The sequence below is a fragment of the Motacilla alba genome, chromosome 1A (genome assembly GCF_015832195.1).
Source record: "Motacilla alba alba isolate MOTALB_02 chromosome 1A, Motacilla_alba_V1.0_pri, whole genome shotgun sequence".
Taxonomy (NCBI): domain Eukaryota; kingdom Metazoa; phylum Chordata; class Aves; order Passeriformes; family Motacillidae; genus Motacilla; species Motacilla alba.
Genome location: NC_052031.1, coordinates 4,352,038 through 4,369,188, shown reverse-complemented (window position 1 = coordinate 4,369,188; position 17,151 = coordinate 4,352,038). Strand labels below are relative to the sequence as shown.

The following is a 17,151-nucleotide window of genomic DNA, read 5'->3' as shown; positions in this document are numbered from 1 at the left end:
ATTTCTTCTGGACAAGCCCTTCACGTATTTTCCTGACAGGCATGAGAGGAAATGCTGGTGAGCCCACAATATTATTTCTTGCATAGCTTTCCTAGGAATTTGAAAGCTTAAGGGTGGCCAAGAAGGGGCTGAGCAGAGAATCTGCTGATTCCTCTGCCTAGGTGTTGCCTCATATTCCTCCCATGTGTTTTGCATCCAAATATAGGATATGTTTGCATGGACAGAGGCTGCTTTTGGGCAACTTCTCTGAGTCTTACTCAGCTGAAGTCTGTCTCCATGTGAACACAGCTGCATGGCTGCTAAATCCAAGCTGGTCTCACTGAGGGGAGCTGGACACCTCTGCAGTCTTCCTCTTGCCTTTTCCTCAGTGGTCTGGCTTTCCCAGAACCCAGGATCCTTAATCTTTGCTAAGAACTCATCTTGTGACCAGCTTTCCTTGCTCTCTTGCCTGTGTTTACATGGGATGATGAACAGTTGGCATATTGATGAAAAATAATATGCTTGGGACAAAACTGACTGGCAGGTAGAATCTGCAATGACTAGTCAGGACTTCTTTTTATATCTAGTTAATTGAATATATTAACCTAAACATTTATTAATTGCTGAAACTATTCATTAGAGTATACATGTAGCAAATAGTACCCTAATTATGAACAGAGAATGTGCACCCTTTGACATGTTTACTTTTTTTAAAGTCACCTATTTTAAATATATGCATATATGCAAATATATTATATATATATAATATATTGTATCTTACTGTAAGTCTAGAGGGCTTTGAACAAACTCTAGGAGGTTTTTGTTATTAGTCATTATTATTCACTATCCATTAATTCAAAACATGGTTCTCCCAGTCACTGGGAGCTTTTATCCTAATTGTGGTGCCTGATTTTTAAGCTTAGTTAGGTCTTGATGTGCCTCACAAGACCTTTTGGGCAGGACCTGTTTTTCATCTCATATTTGCCCTGCCCCAGCACCACAGAGATCAGGCTTTGAGATAGGGAAGGACATCCCAATTTTCTTCATCAGCCAAACCTGCCGTGTAGAAATATCTAAAAGATCAGTAAACATCTTAAAACTAAATTCTTGCCCACTGAACCACTGACAGCTGTGTCTGCTGCTTGTGGAAACCCAGGGCACCAGGAATATTTCTCTATCTGCTCTGGGATGCCCTGACCCCCAGGGCAGCACTGACTCTGACCCTCATTCATGGAGAAAGTTTCCTAGACTTCAGGGTAGACTGGAATCCACAAAAGTGTGAAATAGATTGTAGAAAGTAGTGTAGGTGTATTGCTTGGTGAGAAATTAAGGTTTTGGGATTTTTAGTATGTTGTGGATGGAAGCAAGATGGAGGGCACAGGGTGTCATCCTGGGTTTCTTCTTCATGCTTCTTCCTCCTTCTTGGGTTTGGGTGGCATTTTGTAATTGGGCAGAACAGTCCCCATTGTGGGCTCTTTGGGACCAGTTACTGGGTTAAAAGGGGAAATAATTCAGGTGTCAGTTCTTAATTGGATAGTTGAGTCTTAAAAGACCTTGTAAGAAGAGCTTGTTAGCCATTTTGTGCCTTCTAATGAAAAGCTGCCAAGCTCACAGTAGTGAGACTGTTTTACTGATAAGAAATAATAAACACTTGAGTCTGAACATGAACTACTATCTCAAGTGCCTTCAATCCAGACCCAGAGAAACCAACATCTGCTCTCTTTTCTCTTTCTAGACCAAAGAAGCTCTCTTCACCATTCTCCAGGACCTAAGGCCTGAAGACCACTTCAATATCATTGGCTTTTCCAACCGAATCAAGGTCTGGCAGCAGGACCGGCTGGTGCCAGTTACTCCAAATAACATCAGGGATGCCAAAAAGTACATCCATAACATGTCACCCACTGGAGGTATGATCAGAGATACAGATGGCATTAACTGTGCTATCCAATTAACTACAACAGGACAGGGAGTGGTGAATGTGGTCCTGGAGGGTATGGAATAAAAAGGCATTGGGATTTAGGTCATTGGACATGGGGGTCCCTTCATCTCCACTCAGGGTTATGTGTTCTTTATTAACATACATGGTGGGAAGGTTTCCTCAGGCCCTGCCCATTGCAGGGGGTTTGGACAAGATGGCCTTTAAATGTTCCTTCCAACCAAAATTAGTCTGTGATTCCATATACTTATTAAACCAAATTTGATTCCATTCTCTTGCTTATCTGGTGACACCCTCGGAATGGGAAAGCTTCCAAGGTTATTTCTTGAGGACACAGATGAAAACATACCCTGGCAAAGGACACACAGTGCCAGTATTGTGTAGTTTCTGAAAGGCTCTGCGAAAGCAGGCTCATGATTTTGTCTGGGCTGGAAACCCCAGGGATGGAGCACACACTGTGGGGTGTGGGATTGGATTCTTAGGACTTGGTTTCTCACCCAGTACTGTCCTCTTATCTCTACTAAGGAGCAGCCAGAATTATATTTAAGAATTTCTCAGCCTTTCTTGCTTGTGCCTTGTTGCCTGGAGCAAAGCAGGCAGAGGAAACCCCAGAACAGTGGCAGAGTGCAGGTGTGAGTTTTGATTTGATTCATAAGTCTCCTGTGAGGCGATGGACAGTAGTATAAAAAATCTCCAACTACAGTGAGGTTTGTAATCAAACATATTCCAGCAGCTGTGCCCAGAGAGCTGCAAAATGACCTATTCAAACCCTTCCCCATGGAAGTAGTCACAGCTGGTTGAAGGTCAGGGAGGGCCTTCCCATGGCTGCCCCTGAGCAGTGACCACTCCTAGCAGAGGAAACCCTCTGATGGAAAAACACAGCAAACAGGATGGTTGGCTGTGCTGTTTGTGCTGTGAGAGGAATTGCTTAGGAAGTGGTGAAGGGTCCTGCCCAGTTAAACAATTACCAATAGTGGGACTAAACTCAGAGAACAAGGCCTTTTACTCCTGAAGTGCCAAGAGAGCTGTGCAGGAACCAGCTGGGTTTGCCCATGAACCTGCCAGAGAACAAAAGTAAAAGGAAATTACTGACTGTGGTTCCCCACAGTGATTCTCCCCCACAGGTACTTCAGATTTTTTTCAGGTTTGGCTAACTGTGTGTTTTCCCTATAAAGGTGCTATTCCTTGAGTAGCTTCCACTGAACATGAACACACAAAGAACATGGTATGGTTACACCTCTGTGTTGTACTTACACACCAAAGAAACAGGAGAAAAATCCTTTCGCTAAATACCTGAACACATGGCAAAAGGCAGTTTTCAGTGCTTGGTAGTCCTATGATACAACTGAGTATAAAATTACACACTCTGCTACATGGCATGGTTTTCTTCTGATTTTGGGGAAAACATTTTTTCTGAAATTTTGGATCTGCCTCGAGACTGAGAGAGTAGAATTTTTGGGTGCAGGTTTTTTGGTTGAGAACCATTTTGCAGAAGACAGAATCAGGATTTTGAGGACTTTTCAGAAGTCTTTGCTGCTTTCCTGTTCCTTGTCTTGCTGCAGTCACTGGAGCTGTGCACGCTGAGTTTCTAGGTTTGTGCTGTATGGGCTGACTTTCTATCACATCCTGTTGATAACCTTCCTAGATCTCCCTTTCCAGACCCCCAGAGTCAGCTGTGTATGGCTCTTAATCCATTTCATCTGCTTTGTTTTCTAAGAGCTGTTTTTATCCCCGATGGGCTGATTTTGCAAAGGTCCCACAGCCAATCCCTCTGTGCTTTGACTAGAAATACATGGAGAAAGGGAATACTTGTACTCATTTTCCTGTTTTCCTTTTTTTTTTTTTTTAACACACAGGGGGCTTGGGTCCTTTTCGTGCCTATTCTAATGTACATCTGTTCCCTTATTTACTTTGTTTTCTCCCTCCCACCCCACTTCAGGCAGTTTTATTATTCACTAGCCAGTTTTGTGCAAACACACTCCTCAGCTAACCAAGCTCTTCCCTTTAAACTTTGTATTCCCTGGGGTATGAAGAAGGAACCCATCCACTTGTTTTCCCATTTGAAGGCTTTTTCCTGACTCCAAGTGTTGTGCCCTTCAGAAAAAAAAATGAGCAGAACATTTCCTAGTTCAGATATCATCAGGGAGAGTCCCGTAATTAAGTTTAACAATTTTTGTTTGTACCAGCCAGACATAGTATGACTGTTTACCAGGCTGATTGTTGTACATTGAGACATTCAACAGCAATTTCACGTGACAAACTGAAATTCATAATTCAATTCATAAGACCATGAACAGCTGTGCCAAATTTGTGCTAAGTAACAGAGCTGAACTGAATTCAAGGACTAAAGCAACTTTATGTGGAGAAAAGGGACATCCTGATGTCCAGAGAAGCTGTCACCTCACTGAACGGAGCTCAGGGAAATTATTCACTCTTAGAAGGAGAAATGATCTCTAATCATTCTGGTACCTTCTTAGGAACTAATATCAATGGGGCTCTGCAGACCGGGGCAAAGCTGCTGAATGATTACATTGCTCAGAACGACATTGACGCCCGGAGCGTGTCCCTGATCATCTTCCTCACGGATGGGAGGCCGACTGTTGGGGAAACACAGTCCTCCAAAATCCTCAGCAACACCAAGGAGGCCATCCAGGATAAATTCTGCCTCTTCACCATCGGCATTGGCAACGACGTGGACCACAAGCTGCTGGAGAGGATGGCGCTGGAGAACTGTGGCATGACGAGACTTTTCCAGGAGGATGAGGATGCAGCCAGCCACCTCAAGGGGTTTGTTCTGCTTTTTCTGTTCTTTGGGTTCTCTGGGAAAGCATTTTGGGATGGAAAATCCTTTAATGAGATATGGCGAGAAATTGGAGTTTCCCTGAGGCTCAGCTCTGGTTGGGAGAGGCAGAGTTTGACTGGATACTCTGAATGGCTACCCAAAACTTTCCTTTTTCTTAGCAGACCCCTTGAGATGTACTGGAGCTTCCCAGCCCCTCAGAACAAGGAATTTGTTTACCTAATTCAGATCATTGTTTTGGACATGTAAAGAGAGCTGGGGGTCACAGGTCCCTAGTCCTCACAGGGAGATGGTAGGAGGAGAGGATGCATTTCATACATCAAATCAAAAACATAAACAGCATGGAGGGGATCAGGAATGAAAATTCCAATCTGGAGAAAAAAAAATTATTCCTCTATTTTTTGGAAATAACATTTTTGCCCAAGATCTGAAATATTTGACTTGGAAAAACACACTAAGATCATTCCTGGGATAACCATATAGTCATTAATTTCCTCACTCTTTGTGACCATTAATTTCCATTATTCTTTGTGAGCCAAACTCCTCATAAATTTCCTGAAATCCTCATGCTTCAGTAGGACCAGAGATTATGTTCCTCTTCGGTGATAAGGGATCTGTAGTCCAAGGGTAAGTACCAGTTCCTGGTAAGGAACAGCAGAAAGATGTGTGACCACATCTCTGACCAAAATATTTAGCAATGTGTCAATGTTTCCAAATAAAAATGTTTGGCTTTTGCTCCCAAAATGTTAGTGTTTTAACCACAGAAACCAAAAAGAGACAGTTATTGAGTTACCTCTCTCCTGGCTCATGCCTAAGTCCTCTGGAGCGATAAATCCAAGCACTTTCCACCAGAGCTTTGCCTTCTGTGGCAGTAATGCATGGACAAGAATTCCTTCAAAACTAAATTCTGTAGATCCATCTGTCACTCCACGCACGTCCTTTCCTCCTCAGGACATGTAGTTTGGATAGCAAGTGGCATTCCCTGGCAGACAGAGGATGTTCTGATTGATTGGGCTGTGGAAGCCCAGTGCTGCAAGTACTTGTTCAAACACCTCTCTGATGAACAGCTCCCTGTTTATCAAGCTCAGTCATGGCAAACCCATTTGGCACCTGGTGCCAAATTTATACAGAAAAGCACAATCACTGCTGGAGGCCAATTCAAACCTCGGTTGGAGGGAAAACCTAAATAGGTGCCAATGTAATTTATTTTTTTTTTTATGCTCAGCGGGTTGTATTTTTATACAGATGCTTCCTTGAATTGTACTCTAAGACAGGTTGTGTATCTCCACCATTTGTTATAACTCAGAAGTTAATTTACAGAGAGTCCTCAAGTTTAATTTAGTTATGTTTTTAAATCTGGTGAGGTCTCTGCATGAAAGACAATGAGTGCTCAGAGAGACTTTAAAAGAAAATCAACCAATTCAGGCTTTGGGTTCCCTTGGAGAGAGAATAAAGCAGAAAGTGTGATTTTAGCTTCCAGACAGTCTGTTTAACCAGATGTGTCAAATAAATGCAGCTTGAACTAGAAAAAGGGCTGAGGCCAATTCTTTGTTTATTGACTAAATTAAACTCAAATGACTTGCCAAGAGATGAGCAGTTTGGCATTTGAATGGGAAATGTGGTATTCTTGGAGCAGCTTGGGAGGAACCTTCAAAAGCACATTGCTGTAGGGAAAACACAGTACTATAAACTTGGGCTATGAGCCTTGGGAAGGTTTTCTTGGCTGTCCAGTGCGAGGTGTTCTCACAAGTGTGGTTGGTCACGTTAACAAGGCATTCAAGGGTTAACCTCCCTGGTTCCAGGAAAGCCATGCCTTGCTCCAACAGAAAATCAGCCACAAGGAAGTGAGTTCTCTTGTGCCAGGGTGCCTGTACATAGCAGCTAGAATTCCTCCACTCCTAAGAAATGTTCTCATTTATGGGGGGCATGGTGAGATTCCTTCTTGATTTTCTTTCTCTGTTGGCCCTCAGAAAACTGTATTTCTGCCTGTCCTACACTGACCAACCCAATCTAGACGTCTTTCAGAGATTCAGAAGCTTTGGTTTGGAATCTCTTTATCTTTGGTGGACCTAACATTTTGACCTTACAGTTTCTGGCTCTGGGATACCATATGTAACACCACAAGAAACCTGTGGGTAGCATCATCTCATCTAAGTACATTTTTTAATAACTGGGGTGCTTTCTGTGAATCTTGGAAGCCAATAATTTACTTTTAAGTGGTCACAAATATCTCCTTGCAGAGATCTGGAACCGTAGTGGAAGTGACTCCCAGGCCATGCTGGGATGGTTCTGAACATACTTAAGAGACTGTTTAGATGCCTAAGAAACAGGCATCTAAACATCTAAAATCTAAATGAGGCAGAGAATAACTTTGGTTGACAGGGAAATCTGGAGATCCTGTAATTCAACCTCCTGTTCTGAGAAGAGCTAACTTCAAGTCTAGGTGAGGGCTCTCAGGGCTTTGTCCACTCAGGTTTTGAAAAGCCCTAAGGGCAGAGACCCTGTTTTTCTAGGTGAAGTTAGAGTGGATGTGTTAGTTAAATTTGGTTTCTGATGGCTCAGGCTGCCCCTGAATGACTTGGGAGACATTTTTACATAACCTGACTGTGTCCTTGCCGGTGTACAAGTGCAAGAGTGTGTTCACACAGTGCTAACAGTGAAAAACGTGTCTTGCTTTAAGGTTCTATGATGAAATAGGGACACCCCTTCTCTCTGACATCCGTGTGGATTACCCTGAAGACGATGTGGAGCAGGTCACCCAGAACTTCTTCCCCAACTACTTCAATGGCTCTGAAATCATCATCGCCGGCAAGCTCATCAACCGCACCTCGGATAAACTCCACGTGGAGGTGACTGCCAGCAATTCCAAGAAGTACATCCTCCTCAAAACAGATGTGGCTATTGACCTGCCGAGCAGAAATGACATCAGAGGTGTCCCCGGCCTGGAGGATGGCAAAGGTGACAATAACTACATTGAGAGGGCGTGGAGTTACCTCACCATCAAGGAATTGCTCAACTCTCGGCTGAAGAGTGATGACATTCAGGAAAAGGACAAACTGATGGAGAAAGCCAAGTCGATGGCCCTGGCTTACAACTTTGTTACCCCCTTCACTGTTCTGAAGATGAAAGAGGCTGGACTCCACTCGGAGGCGCCTCAGGAGGAGTTTATCAGCCCTTCCACTGATGGCATCGGGGAGAAGGTGCAGAGCCTGCAGGGACACAAGGCCCCACCAGGTATGAGAGGAGAATAACCTTGTTCTGGTAAAAAATCTTCTTTCTGGGCAATGTCTCATGGCTGACTTTGGCACAGGGGTGATCTAGACAGTGAATTGAGGGGTAAAGCTGAGATTTTCATACTAATTTTGCTAATTGTGGGCTGGGTAACCTTTAGCAAACCTGTTAGGTCCCTCACTCACCCCCTTGAAGCACTTACTGCTCAGTAGAAACTGTTGGAGAAAAATTGGTGTTCTACATGAAACTTAAAGTGGCTGCAGGAATATGCATCCCATAATCTCTCTGAATAATATTTGGGGAACATTTTTATAATATGTATCTTTCTGCTGCTCAGTAAGTAATTGTAACAGCCTTCCTTCCCCATTTCTAGGTATACGCAGAGGGCAAGATAAACAGCGAATTAAAATCTCCAAAACTTCAGGTCAGTGCCTGCTTTCATGCTTTTCATAATGCAAAATAATAGTGACTGATTTATGGAAACCTCAGATGCATATCACTGTGGTATAACCATCCAAGTGACCAGCCAAAATTCTGTTTGTCAGACCTACAGAGTAGGGTGGAAAGTGAAAACAAAACCAAAATACAGAGAGGATCAGTAATGAGAAGGAGTGTGATCAAGGCACATGATCCATAACCCTTGATCCTCATGCTTGAGACTTCTGCAGGTTAGGGTAGAACAGAAACACATTCTCTCTGTACTAGAAATAGTGAAAACATTATTTTTAGTGAAAAATATTATTTTTAAAATAATAATGCTGAAAAATTATTTTTAGTGGAAAATATTTTTAAAATAATAATGCTGAAATATAAAAAAGTTGTTGAAGATGGAAAAAAGAGAACTTTCTGCAGTATTTTACAATTTTCCTGTTTGTCCTGTACCTGTACTTAACTTTTCATACATTAAAAACTGAAGAATAAGTCCAGATCAAGAATTCTGACTTGAATTTCTCTTGATAGGGTCAATTTTACCTTAGAAACTAGCATTTTGGGCTTGCTTATTAATGGCAGCTGTCTGATAGTTTATGGTAGGTCAAGGATTGTTGAAAAATTAAGATTGTGGGATCAACAGCTGCTGTTGACTGCTCCAGTATACTGAGGGCCAGGAGGGGTCAGTGTGAGGTGGAGCCATGCAGCAACCCTTGGTGAGAAATTACATTTCTGTGTGCTGTGGGGATGTAGCTTGCCAAAAAAGAATGGAGAAGAGGAGTTCAAAACACCTACATGATAATTCCCATAAATCACCAAAATTATATTCCGGGAAGAAAATATCCTGATTTTCATCTAGACTGTTTTGGGTTTGGAGTTGTCATTGAAAACCCAACCTCTTCTGTGAGAAAAGCAAAACAATCTTTGCGAAAAACAAAGCAAAACTTGGCATTTCCTGGCAAACTCCATCTGACCCTCTAAAAACAACAAACCAGGAGGATTTCAAAAAAACAGGGACAAACACACTTTAAACAGCAGTTTTGTTGCAATCTCTTAGAAAAAACAGGGACAAACACACTTTAAACACCAGTTTTGTTGCAATCTTGGGCACTGCAGTTTTGTGTGAGCCTCTCACATTTTTCTCTTTTTCCATGTCTTCTCAGCGGATGGGGACCCTCACTTCGTCATTGATTTTCCCTCCAGCAAGTTCTCTGTCTGCTTCAATATTGATGGAGAACCAGGGGACATTCTCAGGCTGGTCTCTGATCACAAGGAATCTGGTGAGCAGCCGAGTCAAGCAGTTTCTTGTGGAGGAAAATCAAAGTGTAAGGCCAAGCCTTGCAGCAGACCAAGCACCAAGGTGCCTCAGGCAAGAAAATGATAGGAAATTAGAAAAAGTTTCTTCTATGGTTCAGCTTCACCCGGTTACAAAGTCACAGCTTGCAGATAAAAGGTTTGGACTCAACAAAATTGCTCTGCTGTGGGAATTTCTCTCTTTACCCACAGTACTGTTTGGTTTAGGACAGAGCAACGTACCCAAGCACCATGGCTCTTTTAGTAAAGAAACCACCAAACTGGCTAGAGAGTCGTGACAGTCTTGAGAAAACCCACATGATTCAGGATCTGCTTTACCCAAGCCAATCTGAGCCAAAACGTGGTCTGATCCCATCTGGAATTCTAAGCAGGGCAGCTAATGAGCAGATTATGTCCTGCTCAGGGCAACAGTGGGAGAAAGGGGTGTCAAAACCAGAGACAATTCACAGGCTTGTTTTACAAAACCCCACAATAAATTTGTAAGGATTCTGTTCTGTGTGGCAGTGGTCTAGCCCCCTTATTTATGTGTTTATGTCTGCCTTAAAAATACAAAATACAGCTCCAGGCAATGTTTCCCTTCAACTTCTTTCACAGACTGTTTGTGCTACTGCTTGAATGATTTTGTGGCTCAAATGCAGAATGAGCTTGAGGTAAACAGACTCTGTAGCACTAGAACCTTGAATCTTTGAAGACAGAAATGAGAGATCCCATCAAGAATAATGGGATATGGAGACATTTAATCTCAGTGTTAATGGCTTGGGTTAGCAACAAGCCTCCTCCTTAATTGTCAGTCTTCAGAGGCTTGTGGGAAGTGAGTCACTGTCTTATGGACAATAGGTCACAACAAATATTAAAATGACTGGGAAAATTACTGTGGACTTTTAGGCTTTAATTGACGCATTGGGATCTGCACCTCAGAATACTCAAAAGTGGTTCTTTTTGTGGCACTGTGTACACTGGGATTAATGGGACTGGGGGCACCTGCCTGCAGAGAAGGCCAGTATTTCTGAGCTTGGGTAAATTTATGTGCTCTGTATGAGGTCACAATTCCATAACAGACTGATTATACTCGTTTGAACGCTGGTAAGTGAAATAATTGAGCACGAGGTGGCGAGCCTGCATGTCCTCAGTCACAAGGCTTGTGTCATTGAGACAATAGACCTGTTCCTGCTGGGCCCCTTCCAGCTCAGTCTGTTCTGTGGCTCTGGGATCCTGGGTTCCAGGATTTTTCGTTTACTGATTGTTTTCCTGCAAGGTGTAACCGTGAACGGACAATTAATTGGAGCTCCCGCACCACCCAACGGCCACAAGAAGCATCGGACTTACTTCAGCACCATCACCATCCTCAGCAATAAGCCAGAGAGGTCTTACCTGGAGATCACACCCAAGAGGGTCATCCTGGATGACGGGGAAAGGCTTGTCCTGTCCTGTGGCCGAAGTGCTGTCGTGAGGAGCCAGAGCCTGGAGGTGTCCATCTCTGCCTACTCCAACATCACCGTGACCATCCGGGACTCCATCAGCTTCGTCATCCTCATCCACCACTACAAGAAGCCAGCCCCATACCAGAGGAATCACCTGGGGTTCTACATCTCTAACAGTAAAGGCCTCTCTTCTGACTCCCACGGGCTACTGGGTAGGTGGCAGGTTCTCAGGTTCAGAGCTGTAAATCAGGAAAAAAATGGTGTTTCTGGGCAGAGACAGGAGGGAAGGAGCAAGGCAGGTGGGGATTAAGCTCCCAGGTGAGACTTTCACATCCTTTCTCAAACAACTTCCCTCTTTCTAATACCTCCAACTCCTCTCCTGTCCTTTCCTGTAGGAGCTATCTTTCCCTATCCCAGCTGTGCCTGGTTTTCTCATTTCCACTCTTTTAATGATCGTTCAATAGAGTTACTATTAGAATACACATGCTTGATGCTCCCACGTAGAGACAAAAACCAAATCTTCCCCAAGAACTTTTTGTGGCCCCTTTTTTTCAAATGTGAAATGAAAGAAGAGCCACCCCTACCTTTCATAAGGAACTAGGCTTTAGGTAGGCTCAGCTAATACCTAGATGGTTGTGTTCTTTCAGCCAATGAGAAGTACTGATGTTTGTGGTCATGTACAGAACTCTAAAACTTCTGCCATATTTTGTGTGCCACTGAGCCTCAGGTGAAGGAGGAGATATGATCCCTTAGGAGTGGGGTTTTGGACTCAGGCCACTCTCATGGACAAACCTCTAAATCCACACTTGGGTTTGGCCTAGAAGAACTTTCTCCCAAGAGGGCAAGGGAACAGAACTTGAATCTTCAGGCCTAGGGCTTTTTGCTTGCTGATGGACATTGTGTGTGTTATTAGCCTCTAGTAAGCATATCCCACAGAAGGGAACTTACTACTGGCAGCTAAAAAACCTCTTCAGCTCTTTAGTGACCCATGGAGAAAAAAAATAGGGTTTTATTCTAACCTCTTTGTTTGTGGGATTTAGAAATGAATCATAGGAACAAGATTCATCCTGTTCATGCAGAGAAGCTCTGTAGGCTGAGAATCCTCAAATGCATTCTACAAAAAAAAAAAAAAAACCCAACAGAAAAACCAAAAACAACAACAAAAAAAAACCCAAACCACCAAACCACAGCAATTTATGAACAGGCAGAAATCAGCCAGTCATGGACTCTTATTTTATCTTGCCTTGCAGGTCAGTTCTTGAGCCATGAAGTTAAGCTTCTTCAGGAATCCCTGAACACAAGTCATCAGGAGATCGGGCAGAACCAAACGGGGGCGTTGAAGGCAAACCCTACAAACACCCTGAAGGTGAAGGGGAGGCTGGTTCCCGTGGTGTGGAAGCAGAGGAGGATCTACAATGGCCAGCAGGAAATCAACTGCTGGTTTGCTAAAAACAATGCAGACAAACTGATCGATGGGAGCTATAAGGACTATCTGGCTTCTCATCCCTTCGACACAGGGACCAGCTTTGGGACAATCAACAGCCTTTAGGACCAGTCACAGCAATGCACTGCAGCAGCACGTGGGACAGCAGGTCCCTTCCGAAGCCTTTTCTAGGCAACTTTTGAGTATTTCCTTACCTTTTGGTGCCAAAGAAACCAAGGATTTTGTCCTTGGAAGTCAGCTGTCTCTCTTTCATGCTAAATGAAATGTTCATCAAATTCCTGAAGAAAAAGAAGGCTGGGGGAAAAGGATGTGGTTAAAGGCATGATTGATGCTCTCTCAGTGGGGAGGGAGAAATAAGCCAGTGAACAGTACAGAGGCTGCTGACCTTAAAATAAACCCATGCAGGGATCTGTGCAATACCCCACAAAAGGCAGATCAAACAGAACAGTGCCTGTTGAGGTTATAGGCTTTGCAAAGAAGTGACTTGGAGCACCTGCTCCAACCTTGGTCCATGGGAAAAGGAGAGAAAGACAAAAAGAGAGAGGAGAGGTGAGTGGATATTCATCTGCAGTGACCTATTAGCATCAAACAAAATCAAAACCTTAAATCAACAGGCCACAGGAGGGTGTTGCCTTCCTGGTTAGTGTGATGAGGTCTGGATTTGCCACTAAACATGATGTTCCCTCAATCACTACAAACCCTTGAAACAGTGGTAAAAAGCTTGATGGGGTTTATTGCTGTCTTGGTGCACAGGCTGTGTGCTTAAAAAGCACCTCTGGTCCTTAGCAGCAACAGGAGTGGTGCAGGCTCCCATTCCATGGATCAGTTAATTCAACATAATTCAATTTAAATAACATTGCAGGGCTAGTGATTTCTTGAGTCTTGACTCCCTCAGGAAGAAACAAAGTTCCACCGTGAGCTTCCAGCAGACCTGCCATGTCCTTGAGCATCACACCCCTTCTGCTCAGCAAAGATTAATATTTCCTAAGGGATGACAACCCAGAACCCACAACAGCTTGTGAGCCTACAAAGCAGCCACTTCAATTTCAACTAGATGACTCTAGCTGCTTTTGTAATCAGGGAGGAAGTCTTTATTTATTCCAAATTGTCAAAAAATTTTCATCCCGATTTCCCCTGGCTTCTTCTCCTTCCTTACACTGCAGGAATTTGTGCGCAGCAGGAATTTGGCAGCAGGAGGTTACAGAAGGGTCTGCCAGCCACCCCCACTGCAGGTGGTGCTCCAAACCCAAAACTGCAAGGCTGTGGTGTGTTTTAAAGTGAGGCATCACTGAGCAATGCTATAGATCAGCCACAGGGGAGTTTTAGCAAAGAACTTGTCCAAAGGGGACTTGACAACCACAAAGACATTTACATGGCAAGGCAAGGCCAAACTGAGCTCATGAATACTCTGCCTTTCCAGAATTGGAAAGGAGGGAGGCTGGGTGTGGAAGCATCTCCAGGAATTAAATGATATCCATGTGTTAGGAAAAAACAGTTGCCAGGGACCTACAGAAATAGGTTCAATCTTGACTGATTTTTTTTTTCATATTTAACAATTAAATCATATTGTTGCTGTTGGAGCTCCAGCTGCTGGAGGTGGGGTGGTGATTTTCCAGTTGCTTGATCAGCTCGTTAGTGCTGCAAGCACCGTGGCAGCAGAGCAGGTGGCAAGCATGGTTTCTTTACTCACACCATGTGCTGCCTGGAAACAGCCAAAAGCAACCAGCAAGATTTAACTGCACTCTGGAAGATCCTTACAGAGAGCTCAGTTAGCACAAAACTCATGCCAAGGCTCGTACTTTGGAACAGAACATAAAGAAGAAACTACTGCTTTGGGGCCTGCTATCTGGAGAAATAGCCCTCCTGTGAGGGAGAGCTGAAGGCAAGACCTTCAGCACAGTCCTGAGTGTGGAATAAAACAGAGGTTTAATGCTCTGCAATTTGCTTGTGGGCCAGGAAGAGATGAGGAAGAACAGCTGTGAAGTTGACGTCTCTGCCCAAGAAGAGAGTAGGAAGATCACCCACAGCCCACACCCAAACTCCCTCCCCTTTCACTGGCACAGAGCAAACAGGAAAGTAGCAGAGGATTTCTGGACACCCCAGGGTTTGGCAGGTGTCTCCATACTGTCCTTACTGAAACCTCCCCTCTCCTCCCACGTTGTGCTGTCCACGTGTATTGCTAAGGGGAGGGACTGGCTCAGGCTCTCCCCTCACCTCCTCTGTATATAGATATGTATATAATATATATAAACACACACCTATTGCTAATAATTCATCATTGCTCCTCTTCCTCCTCCTCCAGCCAAGGAAACACATTTCTTTCAGAGCCTGAAGATAACAAGGATCAAGTCCAATGAAGCACCTGGAGAAATATACTCAAGGTCTCCTGAAGGCTCCAGTTATCCATTTCACAATAAATATTTTACAGTGAACACTGCAGTGAAGCTTTCATTTGGCAAGGATAAAACAAGCTTTGAAGCTGAGGCTGTGTGGGTTTTTTATGCTGCTGGACAGGCTCACGTTACCAGATGACTGAAAGAGCCACTCACCAGGTAACAGTGAGTTGGGAATAAGTAATTTCAGTGGAACATTAAAGGCCATTGATGTTCTTTGGTCTCTATGCGCTTGGTAGGAGGCAAGAACAGACCCTAGGGTTCTACTCCCACATTGAAATGAGAGTTTAACCACAGACTTGAAATACAGTAGAACAGGAAAAGAGTTTGTGCTCCTGCTGCCCCAAGAGCAAAGGCAGGTCATGGACTGTAAATTTTGGTTTTTTTCAGCTCTGAAGTGGGCATCACAACACTTCCCGCTCTCACGAGGGGGAATATGCTCAGGCTTGGTCCTCACAGCCCTTGATGCTATCCCAGAGAGTTCCCAGACCTCTCTGCAGTTATTGCAGCAAAGTTGCATTTGTCCTCATCTCCAAGAGTGTGACAGAACACTTGGATTCACAGAGATGTGTCCAGTGATTGCACATTGCTCAGACAGCTCAGGAATGAGGCTGAGCACTCACTCTGGAGTGCAGTGGAAACAATTGCATGGCACCATTTCAGAGATGGGAAGGGAGCAGGGCTGCTGGAACAGCACTGGCTACACAAGGATTGAGAGGGAGAACCTTCCCCCACATCTTACTTCTCCCTGCTACTGCCAATTGTGAACCTTCTCAGACAGCCTCAACTAAGAGCCAAAATGAAGGTTATGTCACTCACAGTCCAGTTTAGAACAAGGACATTGCTTTGGCCAAATCTGCACTCTTCACCCACTGCAGGATTGCACTGTGCAGCCCCATAGCAAGAGCAAAACACCAGTATTCCTCAAAACAGGGAGCAAGTTTCTAAGAGGGAAGCTGTTTTAATCTATTTCCAGCCAAAACCTTGCACAGCACAGGACTTATTCCAATCCTTACCAGTGCAGAACCCCCCAGACAAGCAGAAGTTGTGTTGTGAAACCAACTGCACTGAGCAATATAAATAATCCATTCAGAGAGCTGTGTGCCATGTGTTCCAAAAGCCTTTTGATGTGCCAGCAGAAGTAGGATTTTGACCCTTCATTAAGGAAGAAAAACAAAAATGAGGACTTAATTTCCAGAAAAACAGTTTAAAGCTGCACAGCTGCAAGTGTAGCCAAGCGTGTCTAGTTCACTGAGGGGCATCCGAGACTTTGATTTGCATCTAAGGCTTCAAACCACTTTGAAGTCAGGAGAAAAACAACAAACCAAACCCCAAAAAAACCCCCACCAAATACCTTCTCATGCTCTGAGCTCAGCCTTTGCATCTAAATCCATCCAAGTTAGAAAATCCAAATCCTTTTAATTTTTACTCCTTAATAAGCACAGTTTTCTTGGGAAAAATACAAGGGGAAAAGGAAAAATAAAAGAACATTCCCATCCATCACTTAAGGGGAGTTGTCTTGCAAGAAGCAAAGCCTGGCTAAGGCTCCATTAGGGATAGCAGCCCAGTGGATCCTGGATCCCTGCTCCAAGGACTATCCCCCCATTTGGACTCTGGCTGGGTCTCTCCACAGCTGTGTCTCTGCATCCAGCCTGGGAGTGGGGTGGTGCAGCTGCTCTGTGTCTCCCCAGGACAGCTGCAAAGTGTTTTGCATTTTTGTGTTTATAGACAAATACAGCTTGCTAAGAGGAAGGCAAACAGGGCAAAGCCCTGCACTTCACACTTGGAGCAGAAAGTGCCAGTCCTGGGGTGACCCAGGGTCTTTTCCAGCAGCTGTACTACCCCTGCTCCTTCCTTACCCCCAAAACGCGGCTAGCTAATGGGGCTTCAGACACAGTTTGAATCAGATCCTGCAGACATTTCATTTGTTTATTTTAAACTGAGTAAAAGGCGAGTTGTCAGCTTCCAGTAAACACTCCTTTGTAAGGTGCTGACTGGGATCCATCTCTGAGTCTGTCTGGAGCCCAGCACAGGCTGAGGCTGCAGCATCAGGGCTTTGCACTGAAGCAGCTCCTGCAACTCAACCACAGATATCAAAATCTGTGGCTCAAGCTCTTCATCTTTAGGTTTACCAGACCAGCCCTGCTGCAGAAACACAATGTTACCTGGTCAAGAAAGATTTCAACAGCTCCCCTTCCTCCTTT

At 44.1% G+C, this 17,151-nt stretch overlaps 1 protein-coding gene across 1 annotated transcript in view; it reads left to right on the top strand.

Annotated features, from left to right (window-relative positions):
• Window positions 1-15,035, top strand: part of ITIH5 (inter-alpha-trypsin inhibitor heavy chain 5) — a 47,279-nt gene extending 32,244 nt beyond the window's left edge. The window contains exons 8-14 of the mRNA XM_038154207.1: window positions 1,715-1,886; window positions 4,393-4,702; window positions 7,396-7,949; window positions 8,320-8,370; window positions 9,539-9,655; window positions 10,945-11,322; window positions 12,361-15,035. Coding sequence (XP_038010135.1) covers window positions 1,715-1,886; window positions 4,393-4,702; window positions 7,396-7,949; window positions 8,320-8,370; window positions 9,539-9,655; window positions 10,945-11,322; window positions 12,361-12,659 — 1,881 coding nt within the window. The 3' untranslated portion in view covers window positions 12,660-15,035. The remainder of the gene's footprint in view (window positions 1-1,714; window positions 1,887-4,392; window positions 4,703-7,395; window positions 7,950-8,319; window positions 8,371-9,538; window positions 9,656-10,944; window positions 11,323-12,360) is intronic.
• The last annotated feature ends 2,116 nt before the right edge of the window (window positions 15,036-17,151 follow it).